This window comes from Sus scrofa, chromosome 17, assembly GCF_000003025.6.
Source record: "Sus scrofa isolate TJ Tabasco breed Duroc chromosome 17, Sscrofa11.1, whole genome shotgun sequence".
NCBI classification, from domain to species: Eukaryota; Metazoa; Chordata; class Mammalia; order Artiodactyla; family Suidae; genus Sus; species Sus scrofa.
This window is the reverse complement of record NC_010459.5, coordinates 28,593,300-28,609,929: the sequence shown is the minus strand read 5'-3', so window position 1 is coordinate 28,609,929 and position 16,630 is coordinate 28,593,300. Positions and strand designations below refer to the sequence as shown.

At 44.8% G+C, this 16,630-nt stretch overlaps 1 protein-coding gene across 10 annotated transcripts in view; it reads left to right on the top strand.

Annotated features, from left to right (window-relative positions):
* Positions 1-16,630, top strand: part of RALGAPA2 (Ral GTPase activating protein catalytic alpha subunit 2) — a 271,136-nt gene that overhangs the window by 69,302 nt on the left and 185,204 nt on the right. For all 10 annotated transcript variants that reach the window (XR_002340063.1, XM_021078026.1, XM_021078030.1 and 7 more), the window contains 4 exons: positions 3,343-3,510; positions 4,509-4,646; positions 7,996-8,144; positions 12,317-12,428. Coding sequence is in view for 9 of the 10 variants with exons in the window: in XM_021078026.1 (XP_020933685.1) it covers positions 3,343-3,510; positions 4,509-4,646; positions 7,996-8,144; positions 12,317-12,428 (567 nt within the window). In the remaining variant the exon portion in view is untranslated. The remainder of the gene's footprint in view (positions 1-3,342; positions 3,511-4,508; positions 4,647-7,995; positions 8,145-12,316; positions 12,429-16,630) is intronic.

Below are 16,630 nucleotides of genomic sequence, written 5' to 3'. Positions count from 1 at the left end.
GCTGCCGGCCTACACCACAGCCACAGCAACTCGGGATCCGAGCCATGTCTGCAACCTACACCACAGCTCATGGCAACGCTAGATCCTTAAGCCACTGAGCAAAGCCAGGGATCAAACCCGAAACCTCATGGTTCCTGGTGGGATTCATTTCTGCTGTGTCTGCTATTTTCTTACCTGAGAAATATCCTACTGTGATTGGATTTCTCTATGTTTTTCTTAAAAGTCTATCAGTATTTTATGTATAGATATATATTTTGAGGTAAAATTCTTAGTTGTGATGCTTGTTTAGAATTACTATATATTCATTTGAATGGAATCTTTGATCATTAAGAATTTGTTCTCTTTCTCTAGTCTTGTGGTTTTTTTTGCCTTAAAGTTGTTCTTGCCTATGCTGAATATAGCTCTCCAGTTTTCTTCTGGTTAGCGTTTGCATGGTATATCTTTTTCTGACATTTTCTTTGAACTTCCCCATATTCATATGTTCTGGATATCTTCTTGTCAGTGGCATGCGGTCTTTTAAATAGTTTTTACAATTCAACCTTATAATCTCTGTCTTTGGATTGGAGCAGTATTGCATTGACATTTAATGGAACCACTGCTATAATTGTATTTAAATCTATTGTCTTTCTACTTTCTAACTCTCTTGAATTTTTTCAGAATGGTTGCATTTAGCATCCAATTTTTCTCCTCTAAATTAGTATTTTTACACACATTTGTAATATTTTAAGGGTTAACGATATGGATTCCTAACTTAAAATCTAGCATTAGTTGCAGTTTTTACCTTCTCAGTATGCATTTCAGTTCCATCTACTCCTTCTCAGTTTATATGGCATTGTTATGTTTATAGGTATATACCATTTAATTTCATATTATGAATATAAAATATTATATATACACAAATATGTATACATACACATGTATCATCTCTTTCAGAACTACTATAATTGTTTTATCTAGTTTTATTTTTATTCATATACATATATTCATTTTTTATTCATTCACACACACACACACACACACACACTCACACACAAATAATTACCCTTTTTCTTGCACTTTATTTCTTCCCAAATCTCTAACTTGGGATTGTTTTCCTTCTGCTTAAGGGATTATTTTCCTTCTCTTTCTAGTATTTCTCTTAGATCAGATCTCAATAAAATTTTTCTCATTTCTGTTTCTCTCGTTTCTGTTTTGCTTTTAGTTTTGAAGTACATTCTTCTTGGATGTAAAATTCTACTTCAGCAGCTGTTTTCTTTCTGCACATTGAATGTTTTCTTTCATTGTTTCTTGGCTTTCATTGTTTCTATGAGAAATTATGCTTATTGGGGAGGTAACAATTAAAAAAAATTTTTTTAAAAAGAAATTGTGTTAAATCATGGGACTGTTCCTTTGGAAGAAATGTGTCTTTTTCCCACTTGGTCCTTTAAGATTTTCTGATTTTCTTTGGTTTTCAGCAGTCTAAGTGTAATATACTTTAAATTTATGCTGCTTATGTTTCTTTGTGATTCTTGATCTTTTATCAATTTTGGCAAAATTCTCAGCCATTCTTTCCTCAAAAATGGTTTCTGCCCTTTTTTTTACTAATTCTGCATCTCCAGCCATGGAGAGGTCTTTTCCATATGCTCTCTCTCTTACCTCTCTTCTGATGGAGCCAGCCTTTGTCTCTCTGTGCTTTCTGCTGGATTTTTTTTTTTTCCCCTTTTTTTGGCCACATCCATGGCATGTGGAAGTTCCGAGGCCAAGGATCAAATCTGAGTGCAGCTGCGACCTATGTCACAAATGGAAACACCAAATCCTTAACCTGCTACACTGGGCCAGGGACCCCCAACCTACTGTGCCAGGCTGGGGATCAGTCCCACGCCCCAGCAGCAACCGGAGCTGCCACAGAGACAGTGCCAGGTCCTTAAAGTTCTGCACCATAAGGGAGCTCCTCATTATGGTGTTTTATCTGGAGTTGCCTGTGGTGATGCAACTCCTCAGATGGATAGTTTTATCTGATTTTTCTTCCAGTTTTCTCTTCAGTTATATTCATTCTCTTGTCAGTCACTTACATGGAATTTTGGATTTTGGTTTTATTTTTCAGTTTCATATTCATCTTTTTCTGATACTTTATCTAGATCTATATATTTAAATTATTGTCTGTTTTTATTGTGGTTTTGTTAGTGTTGACTTTATTGTTCATATTTCTAATTTTTTAATTAATATGCTGTCTATCATATTGACCAGACTATACAAATAATTTTGGTTTTACTATGCTTTTATTTAGTCAGGATTTATATTTGCTTCCCAGGAGGAGCGTAACATAGTATACCTTGATATTGATTTGTGTTACCTAGTTGTCTACATTTGGATTCTGACCACATCACGTCAGAATTCTTACCTGTGGCTATGTAAGGAGTTCTTTAATTCTTTTTTTTTTTTTGTCTTTTGTCTTTGTCTTCTTAGGGCTGCACCCACAACATGTGGAGGTTCCCAGGACAGGGGTTGAATCAGAGCTGTAGCTGCTGGCGTACACCAGAGCCACAGCAATGCGGGATCCGAGCTGTGTCTGCGACCCTACACCACAGCTTATGGCAACTCTGGATCCTCAACCCACTGAGTGGTGCCAGGGATCGAACCTGCCCACGTCCTCATGAATACTAGTCTGGTCGTTAACCACTGAGCCATGATGGGAACTCCGGAGTTCTTTAATGTTAAAAAGTTCACATAGATGTGCCCAGTGCTCTAACTGGCCGGCTGGACAACTGGCTCTCCACAAAAGAAGGGAGGCAGGGAGGAAAGAATGAAGGGAAAGGAAGAAAGAGAAAGAAAAGAGAAAGGCAGAAAAAGACAAAGGAGAGAAAAGAAGAGCCTGTAGATACCATTTGCCATCCTCTGTGGGGTTATGACTCCCACCGTGGCCCGTTCAAGTTACCAACACCTCACCGAACGCAAACTTGGGAAGAGATGTGACGGCTGGCTGTGCTGTTATGTCTGTTCTCTCATCATCTGTCTCTGGTTTATTGGGAAAGGGTCTCTGTTGCACAGGTATTACTGTTCATATAGCCAATTAATATATCTCTGTAGGTATGCATTTTGGTTATTTTGTGGGAAAATTATTCAGAATATAGAAGTTACTTTTAGCTTGTGTTTTGCTTTCGGACCCAGTTATTACATAGATGTCTTTTTTCCATCAGATGAGTTTGGTGTGCACACGAATATGGGGCCTCGTGTAGTATATTCCCATGATGCTTTCCTGTGTTTTGAAGGGAAGTCTGAAATTGGTGACAGTCATTGAAAATGTCTGTTTGGCTCAATGGTGATCTGAGTTGGTGTTAAAGGGACTTTCTCTTGTCATTTTAGGCATTTTTGTTGCCTTCCTGTGACATAGCTGTCACCAGAAAAGTAGTTCAGGTGTACAGAAAGTGGATCCTCCAGGAAAAACCTGTGTTCATGGAGGAACCAGACATAAAAGAAGTTGCCCAAGAAGATGCTGAAAAATTAGGATTTTCAGAAACCGATGCCAAGGAGGTAATATTTCATCACTTGTTGGAGTTGGGACCGTCTGTATTTTAGCAAAGTACACCTGCTCTGTCAAGGGCCAGTCAGCAGCACGCAGGCAGGCGACCTCTTTGTTATGAGATCTGATGTTCTCAGGTCGCTGAGCTCCAGGAGCACTGCCTCAGGGAGGCTGCCTCTGTGCTCTGTTCAGGGTCCTTGGTCACCTCCTAACCTTGGGCTTGGCCTCCTGTACATGACAGCTTCTTTATTCACCATCCCATGAGAATCCTTTAATAAGCCAGTGTACTTTACACATCTCTGTATAAGACTAAAAGCATTACTGCCTTATCATTGCTGTGTTTAAATAAATGGTATTTGATAAGCTACATTTAGAATATTTTGGCAGACTATTCTCGTACAGTGGCCCATACCAGAAGCAGCCCAGTGTTACACACTTGGAAGGACTAACCCCATGTTTATGCACCCAGCTGCAGGGGTGGGTGCTGTCCTGGGAGAGGGGGGCTGTTAGGATGGACCCTCATTCCATGTTAGGTAAAGCCTCAGGCTGGATAAATCTAAAACAACAGAGTGGCTCTCCTATATATATTTCTGGCATGCTCTTTTGAAATCTAGTCTGAGAATTATTTCTAAAAGTGTTTGTTGTAGCAACTAACAACAAACATTAAAAAATACATGTAACCAAAGGTATATCACTTGTAAGTATCTATATTCATTCCATAATGTCGGTTTTCAACATTGGGGAAATCACTTTAATAACTAGTCACGGGATCAAGATAAATGAGCAGTCACTCTCGTTCAGTCTTTGCCCAAACATTAATTACCTGTTTATTTCTTCAGTGCATACTAAGTGTCAGGCACTATTTTAGGTACTGGAAGTAGAAGGGTAAGCACAATGGAAGAGAGACTTGCCTTTTAGAACCTGTATTCTTATGAATTCTGGTGAGTGTGAGGAATTAAATATGCAACCTGTGCTTTCCCCACTCTGCTCACTGACTTATTTTCGAAAGACCTCGTCTGAAAGTTCCGGTCACAAGCGATCTTCCAGTTGGGGACGAACGTACTCTTTCACGAGTGCCGTGAGCAGAGGGTGTGTGACAGAAGAGGAAAATCAGAACGTGAAAGCGGGGGCCCAGGCGATGCTGCAGGTATGTGGCCTGCCCCAGATGGGGGGGGGGTGTGCTCCAGAGGGAGTCAGTTTGAACATTGTGTTTATTGGTGGTAACGTCATATAAAGATAGTCATGTTTTTTGCTGTCCATCCATACACAGCTCTTAAAATCTCATCCTAAGTTTTCGTCTTGATTGCCCACCTTCAAAGTAAAGATTTTTTTTCTAGTCAAAGGCGACATCTGAACTGGTTGCAGTTTTGTTTGTCTTTTGCTTTTTAGGGCCGCACCTGCAGCATATGGAAGTTCCTAGGCTAGGGGCTGAATCAGCTGCAGCTGCCAGCCTAACCACAGCTCACGGCAACATCGGGTCCTTAACCCACTGAGTGAAGTCAGGGATCGAACCCCCATCCTCATAGATACTAGTTGGGTTTGTTACCACTGAGCCATGATGGGAACTCCTGGTTGCAGTTTTTTGAGAGGAATTGTTATAAAGTGAATGGGAAATGACAGAAATTTAAATCTTAAAAGTATCTTTCTGAACACATGTGTAGTGGGTTACCTGGATTCCGATTTGTAAGATAAATTTAGTGATTATATAATCTCATAATACTCATCTTAAAGATTGCCTGTGTCAATGAAGAATGATTAATGCTGTAATTTTTAGATATTTGCCAAAATGAATCTATGAATTAAACCAATACCACTTGGGAACATTAGAAAGAGCAGCTTTGGCTTTTTACTCAATCTCCCCAGACCTCAGGATTTGATTTCAAAAATGTGGATTGGGAGATTACCTCTTGGGTCCCATCCAGTTTGAAGGTTGTTAAAGTATAAGTGAAAACATGGGGTCCTTCTCTTTCCCCTGCTTCCTGGGCCCCGCCCTCCAGCCCACATCCATATTCAGCTATGTCCAGCTAGGCTCCCATACAGAGGCCAGTGTGGGGCCTGGGGAAGGCACGAGCCTGGTCTGCTTGTTACCCAGTTTTCAGCGATGCTATCTTTCTGTCATCTGTTTCTTGGTAGGATTCCTTATCATGGGATCCTTTTTGTTTTAAAGTTAATTAGCAGTTTGATATGCTATAACTAATGAATTTCCTCATTTTTCATTGAAAATTGGCAACTAATTTGAAATTTACTTTAAAAAAATGACAGTCTTAATTGTGTAGCTTCGAAATACTCTGGTGCTGCTCATAAATGTTACTTGTTGGCCCACGAGCCTGATGCTCGCAGGCATCCCTGCCCTGCCCCCTCTGCCCAGCACATTTCCAGGTTGCTGTGGTAACCCACGGCCATTGCATTGCCTTGAGGTTACAGTTGCCTATTATTTCTCTGAGTTTAGGTGAGGTATTTGTTTTCCGGAAGTTACATCCACTTGGATGAGCCGAGAAAAACATTTTCTGCTTAACTGTAGCTCTACAGGTTTTAGAAATATTTAGTTTGGATTTAAATACCTGTTTTCGTTCTTACTGTATCCAGTACCTTGGTCCTTTACTTAGTTAAGTAGGAAAAAGTGGCCAAATGGAGCTTTAATAAGATAGTACTGTTCAGTCGTTGCTTTTGACAAGTACAATTCATATATATTAATTTTGTTGATTTATTTTTATCTTAACCAATACTAACATGGTAATAAATACTCATGGAGTTTTGACTTTTTTTAAAATAAAATGAAAGAAGTATAATGTATGAAGAATTCTCATTTTTACTTGGGAATATGCAGAAGTTTAAAATTCAATGAAGAGGCCACATACATTGAATTATAAGGATCTGCATTGGGAGTTCCCGTCGTGGCTCAGTGGTTAACGAATCTGACTAGGAACCATGAGGTTGAGGGTTCGATCCCTGGCTTTACTCAGTGGGTTAAGGATCCGGCATTGCAGTGAGCTGTGGTGTAGGTCGCAGACGCGGCTCGGATCTCGCGTTGCTGTGGCTCTGGCGTAGGCCGGTGGCTGCAGCTCTGATTGGACCCCTAGCCTGGGAACCTCCATATGCCACAGGAGCAGCCCTAGAAAAGGCAAAAAGACAAAAAAAGAAAAAAAAATCTACATTTCGGTGTATCATTTATGGCATACTTTTAAAAAGTCACTAAAACTGCTATAGTTCGTTAGTCAAAAAGTTCTGTGTTCTTTTTTCTTACTTGAAGGCTAGTGAGTTCTTCACAATTGCTGTTATCTATTATCACCTACTATAGCGTTTATTTTGTGATTCTTCATAGAAAATTGGGAGATAATGCCTTTTTAATCTTGCATAAAATAATCTTAGAGTCTGTCAGCATTTTGGTTAGTCCACTTGACTTTTGAGTATGCTCACTTTTTTCGTATACTTGATTTACAATGTTGCGATAATTTCTGCTGTACAGTAAATGAGTCAGTTATACACATACACACACAAGTATATTCATTTTAATTTCTCACTTTATACATCTACTCTGAGATGCTGTATTAGTGGATTTCATCCGCAAGTGAGTTAACTGTGTCAGATCCCAGATCCAGTGTTTGTGCTGTTGAACAGAAAGGAGACCGAGGAGGTCTGGGGCTCTAGAAAGATGGAGAAGATCCATCCTGTCACCAGCTCAGAATAACTGACTTGAGGGGTCATTTAGCATCAGAAGCGCTAACACGTGTTATGTCGCAGTAGCGCCCCCAAGTGGTCACCCACTTATAGGGCAGCCTGGTTCCAGGCCTCTCGTAGTTTCCTATGGAAATTCCCTTGATGGGAGAGAACAGGGAACTTGCATCCCAAAGGTTCCAGGCAGAGTGTAGAGTAGCCACCTGATCATCTATGTTTTTTTTTTGAAATCTCCCCCTCCCCAAGAATTCCCGTAGGCTTTGTATTCTGTGCCTCATGTCTTTCGCACATTGAAAACACATGCACCTAGAAGAGGGCTGTGTCGGTCATGTACCCGGGCCTGTTTCCTGGTGATGGGTGGCTGGCCGCCTCCCTATCAGCGAGGCCCGCAGGTCAGCAGAGCTGAAGGCTCAGCAAGAATCACATAGTTCTTTAGCCACCGCCTGACCGCAGCTCCCCTTCTCCTCCCCGCCTGCAAGGATCCTCACGCAGAGACCATGGTCCCATCTTACCTTTTTAGAACATTTTTTGAGGGGATGTAAAAAGAAATCTTCAGGAGCCTTTCTGATTCATACATTCCCAAAGCTACAATATTACTGTGTAAAATGTGTAATAGCATTGTTTTTCCCTAGAACAGGTCTTTAAGGGATCCAAAGGGGTGAACTAGAAAAAAAATTTGAGTATGTGTTGGTACCACTCGCCTTCCTGACACAATTCAAAGGGGATTTTCTGCAGTATGGAATTGATATCATTCTCTTTAAGCAAAACTTGTTCAGGTTTATCTAATTGTATTTTCTCATGTAAAATTTGTTGATTTTAAGGTATTTTTGACAAATGCTGCAAACGTCTTTTTGCTGGAACCCTGTGCTGAAGTTCCCATGCTCTTAAAAGAGCAAGTTGATGCTTGTAAAGCTGTTTTGATTATTTTTAGGCGCATGATAATGGAGCTTACAATGAATAAAAAGACATGGTGAGTTTATTTGAATTAATTAGTATTGTAAAACAGATGTTCCTGTTTTTCAGCATAATCATTAAAATGTTAAAGCCTTTATTTGTTGAATAGCTTTACAGAGTTAACAATAAGATGATAATCAGTCTTTTGTAATAGTTTCTGTGAATTATGAAGGTAGGTATCCAGTACTTTGATAGTTCATTTATGTTCATTATTGGTTTTTAAAAAGCTCTTAAGTTAAAAGTAAGTAGTCATATTACTTAATAGTAGATTTTTCCATTTTAAACTGTCATCGAACAGTTTTGCGGAAAGTAATTGGTGTCGTTTAGTCTCATTAAGCCCAGGAGGGTTGGTTAATTGTTCCAAAGGACTTCAAACTGATTTTATTGCTTTAAACTTGAAGTTTTAAATTCATTTTGGAAAAGCAATTACTTAAAGTGATTGTCCAACTGCAGTCGAAAATATAGTGGCATCGTTAAAATGTGCTTATATGTAGAGTTTTCCTTTTCGTCATTCCTTTTTGTTTGGTATTTGTGTGTGTATAATATCCCAGAGGTAAGCAGTGCATTAGACTTCCCCTCATGGGTGTCTGCGTTCTCCCAGCTCGTGGGGCTCAGAGTCCTCTGCTCAGCCCAGAGCCTCGGAGCCCCTCCTCATTCCTTCCTCTTCCTGCCCCCGTGGGGAAGGCAGCCCCTCACTTCTGCTTCTCTCGTCCGGCCCTCGCTTGGTCTCCCTGTCTGCCTGGCCGTGGTCAGCACCCTCCGTAGACTCAAGACACTGAGGCCGTTGTGGGCGGTGCCTGTGGCTCCTGCACCCTGGAAATGCTGGGGACCCTTGTTACCACCCCTGAGCTTGGGGTGCTGTGGGTGGGAGTCTGCCCTTTGTGGAACCATGGGATGAGGCAGGACTGAGCCAGCGGGGCCTCCCAGGCTTCATGCCCAGTCCTTTTTCTTTCCTAGATGAGCGGAGAGTGGGCCCAGAGGAAGCCGGCCAGGCAGAAAGTTCACGGATGCAGGAGCCCCATCAACATGATCATTCTAAGTGCCAATTCTGATGCCATCTTCCCAGGCGTTTAAACTTAGCCGGGGTTGGTTTGTTAAGAAGCTGTTGTTGAAGCCGGCAGCATTCCAGGGATAAACAGCATTCCAGGCATAAGCTTCAGCAAAGTTACCTGCTGTGTCAGAGATGTCGAAAGTAATGAGAGAGGCTGGATGCCTCCAACTCAGAACGGTCGTGGTCGTATCAAGTATTTTTGAATTCGTTTGCTTTGAAAACTCCATGTATTTTATATACCAGTATTTTGGGTTTTTTTCCTTTGGTCTTTTTAGGGCCACATGGCATATGGAGATTCCTAGGCTAGGGTCTAATCGGAGCTGTAGCCGCTGGCCTACACCACAGCCATAGCAACACCACATCCGAGCCACATCTGCAACCTACACCATAGCTCATGGCAACGCCGGATCCTTAACTCACTGAGCAAGGCCAGGGATCAAACCCATAACCTCGTGGTTCCTAGTCAGATTTGTTTCCACTGTGCCACGACAGGAACTCCATATTTTGGTATTTTTGATTATCTTCTTTTTTTGGTGAAAAATACTAGGAAATAAAATTAAACAATTTTTCTTTGTTCTCTCATAATGCGGAGGTTTCCAGGTAAAAAGTATAAAAAATTAAATTTCAGGACTAGATGAAAATACCAAAAAAAAAAAAAAGGAAAGAAAGAAAAGAAGAAAAAAGGAACACATAGATGGGCATGTGATCTGTTTCCTTGGCAGAGGCTCTTGGTATGGAAGGACCAGGCAGCCTCCGAGTGCCCCTCCCGCCCCCCCGCCCCTTCTTTCATCCAACAAATAACTAGTGAGCGTCTCCCATGAGGACAGAAGGTGAACTCAACAGACATAGGTCTGAGAGACATAGGAACCCAGACGCTGTGTCAGGTAGTACTGGGTGCTGAGAGCAGTGGAGCTGGGGAGGGGGCATGGTGTGGAGGGTGGGCCTCCTCTCTGAGCTGAGCCCTGAGGGAGGAGCGTCACCCCCAGGATGGAGGAGGGACCCCAAGTAACGAGCCTGGTGTGTTCAGTGTGATGGGGCAGATGTGGGGTGTGTGGGGTGGGGGAGGGCAGGGGGCAGGCAGCCAGGACCAGGGCCTCAGGGGCTGCAGGAAGGCCCGGCCACCTCTGCGTGTGCTTGAGAGTGTGACACAGTCCACTTTCCGTCTCCGAAACATCTCTGGCTGCCATGTGGAGAGGAGGCAGTGCCTGGAGCTCAGAGCCTGTGACTGTAGATGATGTCAGCTTAGGCCAGACAGTGGCTTCAATGACCCAGAGGTGCTGAGAGGTAGCCCTGAAGGAGGGGACCGCTGGTGTGTGGATGAGCAGGTGTATGAGAGATGGGAGAGCGTAAAGGATAAAGATGCAAGCAGAGCCCCCCTGCCATCCTGGGCCCCCACCCCCGAGCCGCTCCACCCCAAGGCAGGGCCCCTTTCAGAGGAGGGGCCAGGAGTCAGAACTTCACCGAACACAGGGGAACAAGCAGGCGTCAGAACTGTTAGCAGAGATTTTTCCAACCTGGAGGTAGTTCTCCACCTCATCCTCTTCCAGAAGACTGCGCGGGAATGCCGTGGTTCCCAAGCTTTCAGAGGTTCAGAAGTTAGATCTGCCTTGTGTCCATGTCAGGCTTTGCCTCTGTCAAGGCTGCAGTTTTGATAGCAGTTCCCATGACCAAGGTCTTATTTGAAAGTTTCTGCGTTTCTTGTTTTCACATTTGCCGGATGGCTGTGCAAATGATTGTTTTTCCTTTTCTTAAGCATCACGTGATGTGCACAGGCCACAGTGGCCCTGGGGCCCTTCCCTCCACTGGTGACAGAGCCCTGGGGACTCTGGACTTGGTGGGCCACTGGCTGTCCCCAGCCCTGCACCGTTTCTCTCCTTGTCCTCCTCAAAGTCACTGGCCACTCCAGGCATGTGTGTCTGGATCCCTCGACCCCATCGCTCTCCTCCCAGGCTCGCAGGATCCGTGAGCAGAGGGCAGGGTCAGGGGTGGAGACCCTAGCATGAAGTCAAATGGGGTCAGCCTCGGGGAGGGCCGGAGGCCCCAGAGGAGTGTGATGAGGTCCAGCACCACGTTAAGAGAAAACACCATCCCACACGCAGAAATACGAGCGAGGTACACAGCGACAGGGATTTAGGGGTCTCCGTGTCCAAACTGGACCAGTCCAATGCTCGATTTGATCCCTGACAAGCCAGCCCAAGGAGGAAGTTATAAGGATGAACAAGTGGCTGGTGCACAGGACCTCGAAGAAGTTAAGTAGTTTAAAGGGACGGGGCGATTTCTCCCAGAGAAATCATAGGCCTCCCTTGTACAAAAGATAACGTGTTCTCCGTTTGCACAGCCTCTGGGGAAGAGGTGACGAAAGTCACTGAGTTGTAAGAAAGCAAAACGCCTCTGCCCGGGCCAAAGAGCTTAGCACCAGTAGCATAACTAGCGGCATTAGTTCTCCCTCTAATGTCTCATACGCTTCTGAGATCTTTCACTTAGAAACTACCTCCTCCTCTGAGGAGCGCTGGGACGCAGACCTTGTGGCCACAGTTCTCAGGGGCCCTGTGTGCAGAGTCAGGACCTTCCAGGCCCAGAGCTCCGTGCCCCAGGTGTCCAGTGGCGACCTCTGCCAGCTCTCTGACCTGTGGGAGTGCGGCGGGCTCGGCCCACGGTGCTGCTGACCGCAGACCTCCCCAGGATAGGGACCAGAAAGTCCACGTCCTTTTCCATCACGGGCAGAGATAGAGAGGACCCCCCCCCCCACCCCGGGGTTAAGTAAGATACCAGATGTGAACACTGACAAGAGCTGCGGGAGTTCAGACAGGCACCGCTCTTCCCTGCCTGCCTTCACGGGGCTGGCGAGGTGAACCCAGTCTTGCCTCCCGTCTTGCAGGGGGAGAGGGGCCAGCCGGAATGAGGCCTGTGTTGTCCTGTCCGTTGATGAGGGCACGGGAGGCATGTTTTTAGAACTGTGGTGCCGTAAGGTAGCTTATTTTGCTAAGGATGGTATTCATTATGTAATTGGCATTCACATACTTTGGAGTAATGTGATGATCCATTTTGCTGCCTTCTTAAGAGAATTTCTTGTACCTATAAATGAAAGTGCGGTGGAGATGTGAGTACTAACTCGAGCTTTGTTTTGGGCGGCCCAGGGAACAGATGCTGCAGATACTACTCAGGATAACAGAAGCCGTCATGCAGAAGCCAAAGGATAAACAAGTGAAGGACTTGTTTGCCCAGAGCTTGGCAGGCTTGCTATTTAGGGTAAGTCTTTTTTATTAAAACACTTACAGATGTAAGAAATGAATCGGATTTTGCAGCAAATTCGTTTTAATCATTGAGAGCTTCCGGAGCAAAATTAGACCAATTTAAAAAAATTTATAGGCATTTGATTAGAAAATGTCCTCCGCTTTGCCTTGAAGGTTGTAATCTCTTCTCTACAGTTAGTGCTGGGCTGCTTTTCTGCCTTCCCACCTTTCTGCCATCTCCTTGCTCTTGCGATCTGCTTAAGATTGTTAGAAATCAGGAAGAGGACAAGAGCTGATGGCCGGGGTGTAGACCCAGGTGGATTTGAAGAGGTGAAAGCTGGGCAGAGCGTGGGAATGGAATAGGGCAGGAAAGATTCAGCCTAGAGATACGAACGTGAGGCCATTGGTGTGCTGAGCGATGGTGTTTGAAGCCGCAGGACTGGGTGGTATCTCAGGAGTTAGAACGTGTCAGGAGAGAAGAGGGCCACCTGTGTGTTGGGGCGGGGGGGGGGGAGGGAGAAGCAACTACAGGTACTGAGGAGGGGTGGCCAGTGAGCCGGGAGGGAAACCAGAGCCCCTGTGTCTGGGATGCCTGGAGAGCTAAGAGAACGGCCAGTCTCCTTACTCAGCAGCTTTGATGAGATGTATGTGGCTGAGAATGTGCTGGGGAACGAGGCCCACCTGGAGTGGACAGAGGAAATGAGAGCTGGGCAGAGGTGGGGGTCCCAACTGTAGTCAAGGCTCTGCAGAGGGACTGCAGAGGAGGGGGGTGGGCAGCATCTGGGACTGGCGGGGGTGTGGAGAGCAGGGTTTGAGGGTGGGGGGTGGGTGGGAAAGGATGCTTGCGCACCTGAGAGTGGTCCAGGGAGAGCAGGATCCTGGACCAGGTCAGGAGCCACTGGCCTCGGGCGGGAGCAGAAAGTGGAGGAGACAGCTGTGCTTCTTACATTTATTTCATGGTGAGACGAGTCCAGCACGCAAGTCTCTGAGTCACCCTGAGGGGGAGAGAGGAGAAGGCAGGTGATGAGCTGGCCTCCTGGGAAGGAGTTTCAAGGGTCCTGGAGGCTGCACCTGTTGCAGCAGGACTCCAGAAAGCACTGGCACTTTGGGGATGCATTGTATTAATGAAGCATTTCTGGCAGAGAACAGTGTGGAAGGACTCTGGGAAAATGGGACGTTCTGTCCAGTACAGGCCTCGGTCTGATAGACGGGCCTTGAGTAACGTGATGGGAGAACTTAGGATGGACCACAGGCTGGGCGTGACCCTGCAGCGGAGAGGTGGCTCCCCTCCTCGGGACCTGGAAGGTGGTTCTAGAGGTTATGTGTTAAAGAGCTGATCCAGAATACAGGGCAGCTCTGTGGGTGAACGTTCACAGCAAGAGAAATCAGTCCTTCAAATGAAGCTGAATATTCCCATTGTAATACAAAACACCCAACTGTTCATATGAATTTTTTTAATAATTTAGTGACTGAGTGATCTTGATTGACTTGATGAAAAACATATGCAAGGCTGTAGAAATAATTGACATGTACTCAGTTGCCTCCTTATAGCATGATCACATTTTACCCTGCTGTGTGTCATGGAATCAGAGCAAGAACTTGTCATTCATTGAAGCAAGAATCTATTGTGGAGTTGTGTCTTTTATTTGTTTGGTTTTGGTTTTGGAGGGAATGCTCATTAATGAAGAAATCTTGTCAGATCTTCCTTGAAGATTAGTTTTGAGCCCATGATGATGAATGATTTTTGATACAAGGACATCGTTTTATTTTGACAGTGGCTCAGTGGGTCAAGAGGAATGCTTGAGTTAATGAAGAACTCACCATAAAATAGCAGAGAGGAGAGGTGCTTTGTGGAGGCAGACTGGGCTCTGACCCCAGCGCTGAGCCTTCCTGGCTGTGTGGCCTAGAGGAAGTCACTTGGTCTTTCTTTCTTCTTTTTTTTTTTTTTCCTGTCTTTTTATAGGGCTGAACCTTCGGCGTATGGAGATTCTGAGGCTAGGGATTGAATGGGAACTGTAGCTGCCGGCCTACGCCAGAGCCACAGCAACGTGGGATCCAAGCCGAGTCTGCAACCTACACCGCAGCTCACAGCAACACCGGATCCTTAACCCACTGAGTGAGGCCAGGAATTGAACCCACAACTTCATGGTTCCTAGTTGGATTTGTTAACCACCGAGCCAGACGGGACCTCCCACTTGGTCTTTCTAAGACTCATCCCTCACCTGCCACAGTCAGGGCGGGGCTCCTTCCTGCCTTTTGGGGCTGTCACAGGAATCAGCGAGGACCTCCTGAGTCCTTTTGTGAGACCCCAGAAGGAGAAAAATGGGAAAGGTTGGGGCAGATCCACCAAGCAGTCCCATCCCGTGACGAAAGTATGCCATCTGACCATTATTTGTGTGGTGGCAGAGTCTGTCCACACTTGCCAGATGCTTGGCTTTTATAATTTTGAACTAGGACCCTATGAAAGGGGACAGGGAATTTTGGGTTACCTTTATCCTTTGATCTTTTTCTAAGTTTTCCTTTAGTGTTTTTTTCCTCTGTCAGGAGATAACTCAGGCTGACAAATTTTCTTCAAGCCGTAGTTGAGTTTTACTTAGTTTTAAATATTTACAAAGTAATGTGCTTGCAGAAATCATGCTTTAATATATACTTAATATCTGTTTTATGATATACAGTGCTGCACATGGCCTCCTGCTTGAAGCTGTGAGGTTTATCTGGAAGCCTGGACTTTGGTCCTTTGCTGGTAACATGAGCCAGTACCTTAAAATTATATATTCCTCCAAGAGTGGTGGAGAGACATAGGCAGTGTGGTTGGTTAGGAAACTTTGTGAGAAAGGGGGTGATTTCCCAGTGAAGGGGGTTTTTTATGCCCTCATGTGCCAGAATGTACTTGATAAAACATGAATTGCGGTGCCGAAGGATGAAGCTGAGAATGATCTTACTCAGCTTTTTATCTTTAGTGAGAAATATGGCTCCTGAAAAGCCACATAAATTGTTCAGGTCACGAACCAGGTCAGTGACAGAACTGAGCCTCTCCCCCGCCCCCGCTTCCTCTTAGGGTGGGGGTGCCTGTGAGGAGGGTGCCCTGGCTTCGTGTCCAAGGTGCCCTCACCTCTGCCCAGCTGTGAGTGAGGACGTTGTGTGGTGTGTGACGACGCGCATGTGTGGGGTTTGCAGAGGTGAACCTTAGAAGCTGCACAACCCACGTTCAGCCCAGCCTGCTCTGCTGCTTCCTGACATTTCTGTCTGCACCCTGGGCAGCCCTACATGTGCATCCTCCAGGCAACTGTCCTGTGGCAAAATCGTAAAAAGCATTTGGTTTCTTCCACTGAGATCTCTCCAGTCCCTCCAGCTGGCCTCTCCTGTCCTAATTTAAAATAATAATATTATTAATAATTATTATTGTCTGATGATTAGTAATAAAGTGAGGCCAGTGCAGGACGCCCAGCGTGGCTGCCTTACCACACCCACTCATCTGCTTTTAAACCCGAGACCAGAGCCACGACCACGTGTGAGGCTGAGTCCTGTGACTTTGCCAGTCTCTGCTTTCGCCTCTTACTCTGTATGATTATGTTTTTGATCCACGGTTTATTAATTTTACTGCGTAAATGCACTTTAGGTAGTGACGTTAAACTCATTTTGAAAACAGGAGTGTGAAAATGAATAAGCAGGTGCTGGCATTTTAGTCATAATAAAAACGTGTAATCAGGTGTTCATAACAATAAATGAACAGTGATTTTAATTTTTCCCTTTGCATTGTCCTTAATTTTTGAAAAATTCATTCATCTTAGAATCAGATTTTAAATGTGAATGTTTAGAACCCTGTTTTCAACATGCTCAGCTGTTTTAGCTCAACCTGAACTTTTTTTTTTTTTTTTTTTGCTTTGCTTTTTAGGGTCGCACACGTGGCATATGAAGGTTCCCAGGCTAGGGGGTCGAATCAGAGCTGTAGCCGCCGGCCTGCACCACAGCCCCAGCAACGCCAGATCTGTGTCGCATCAGCGATGGCCCGCTGAGCGAGGCCAGGGATCGAACCTGTAACCTCATGGTTCCTAGTTGGATTCATTTCTGCTGTGCCACAACGGGAACTCCAACAACCTTAACATTTTTTACTTCTTTAAAAAGTATAGTTAACATGAATCAAAATCAAGAACAGGTACAGTACATAAGGGTCCCTTTACATATGAATTTTTCAGGTGGTCAAAGCAGGGCTGCCTG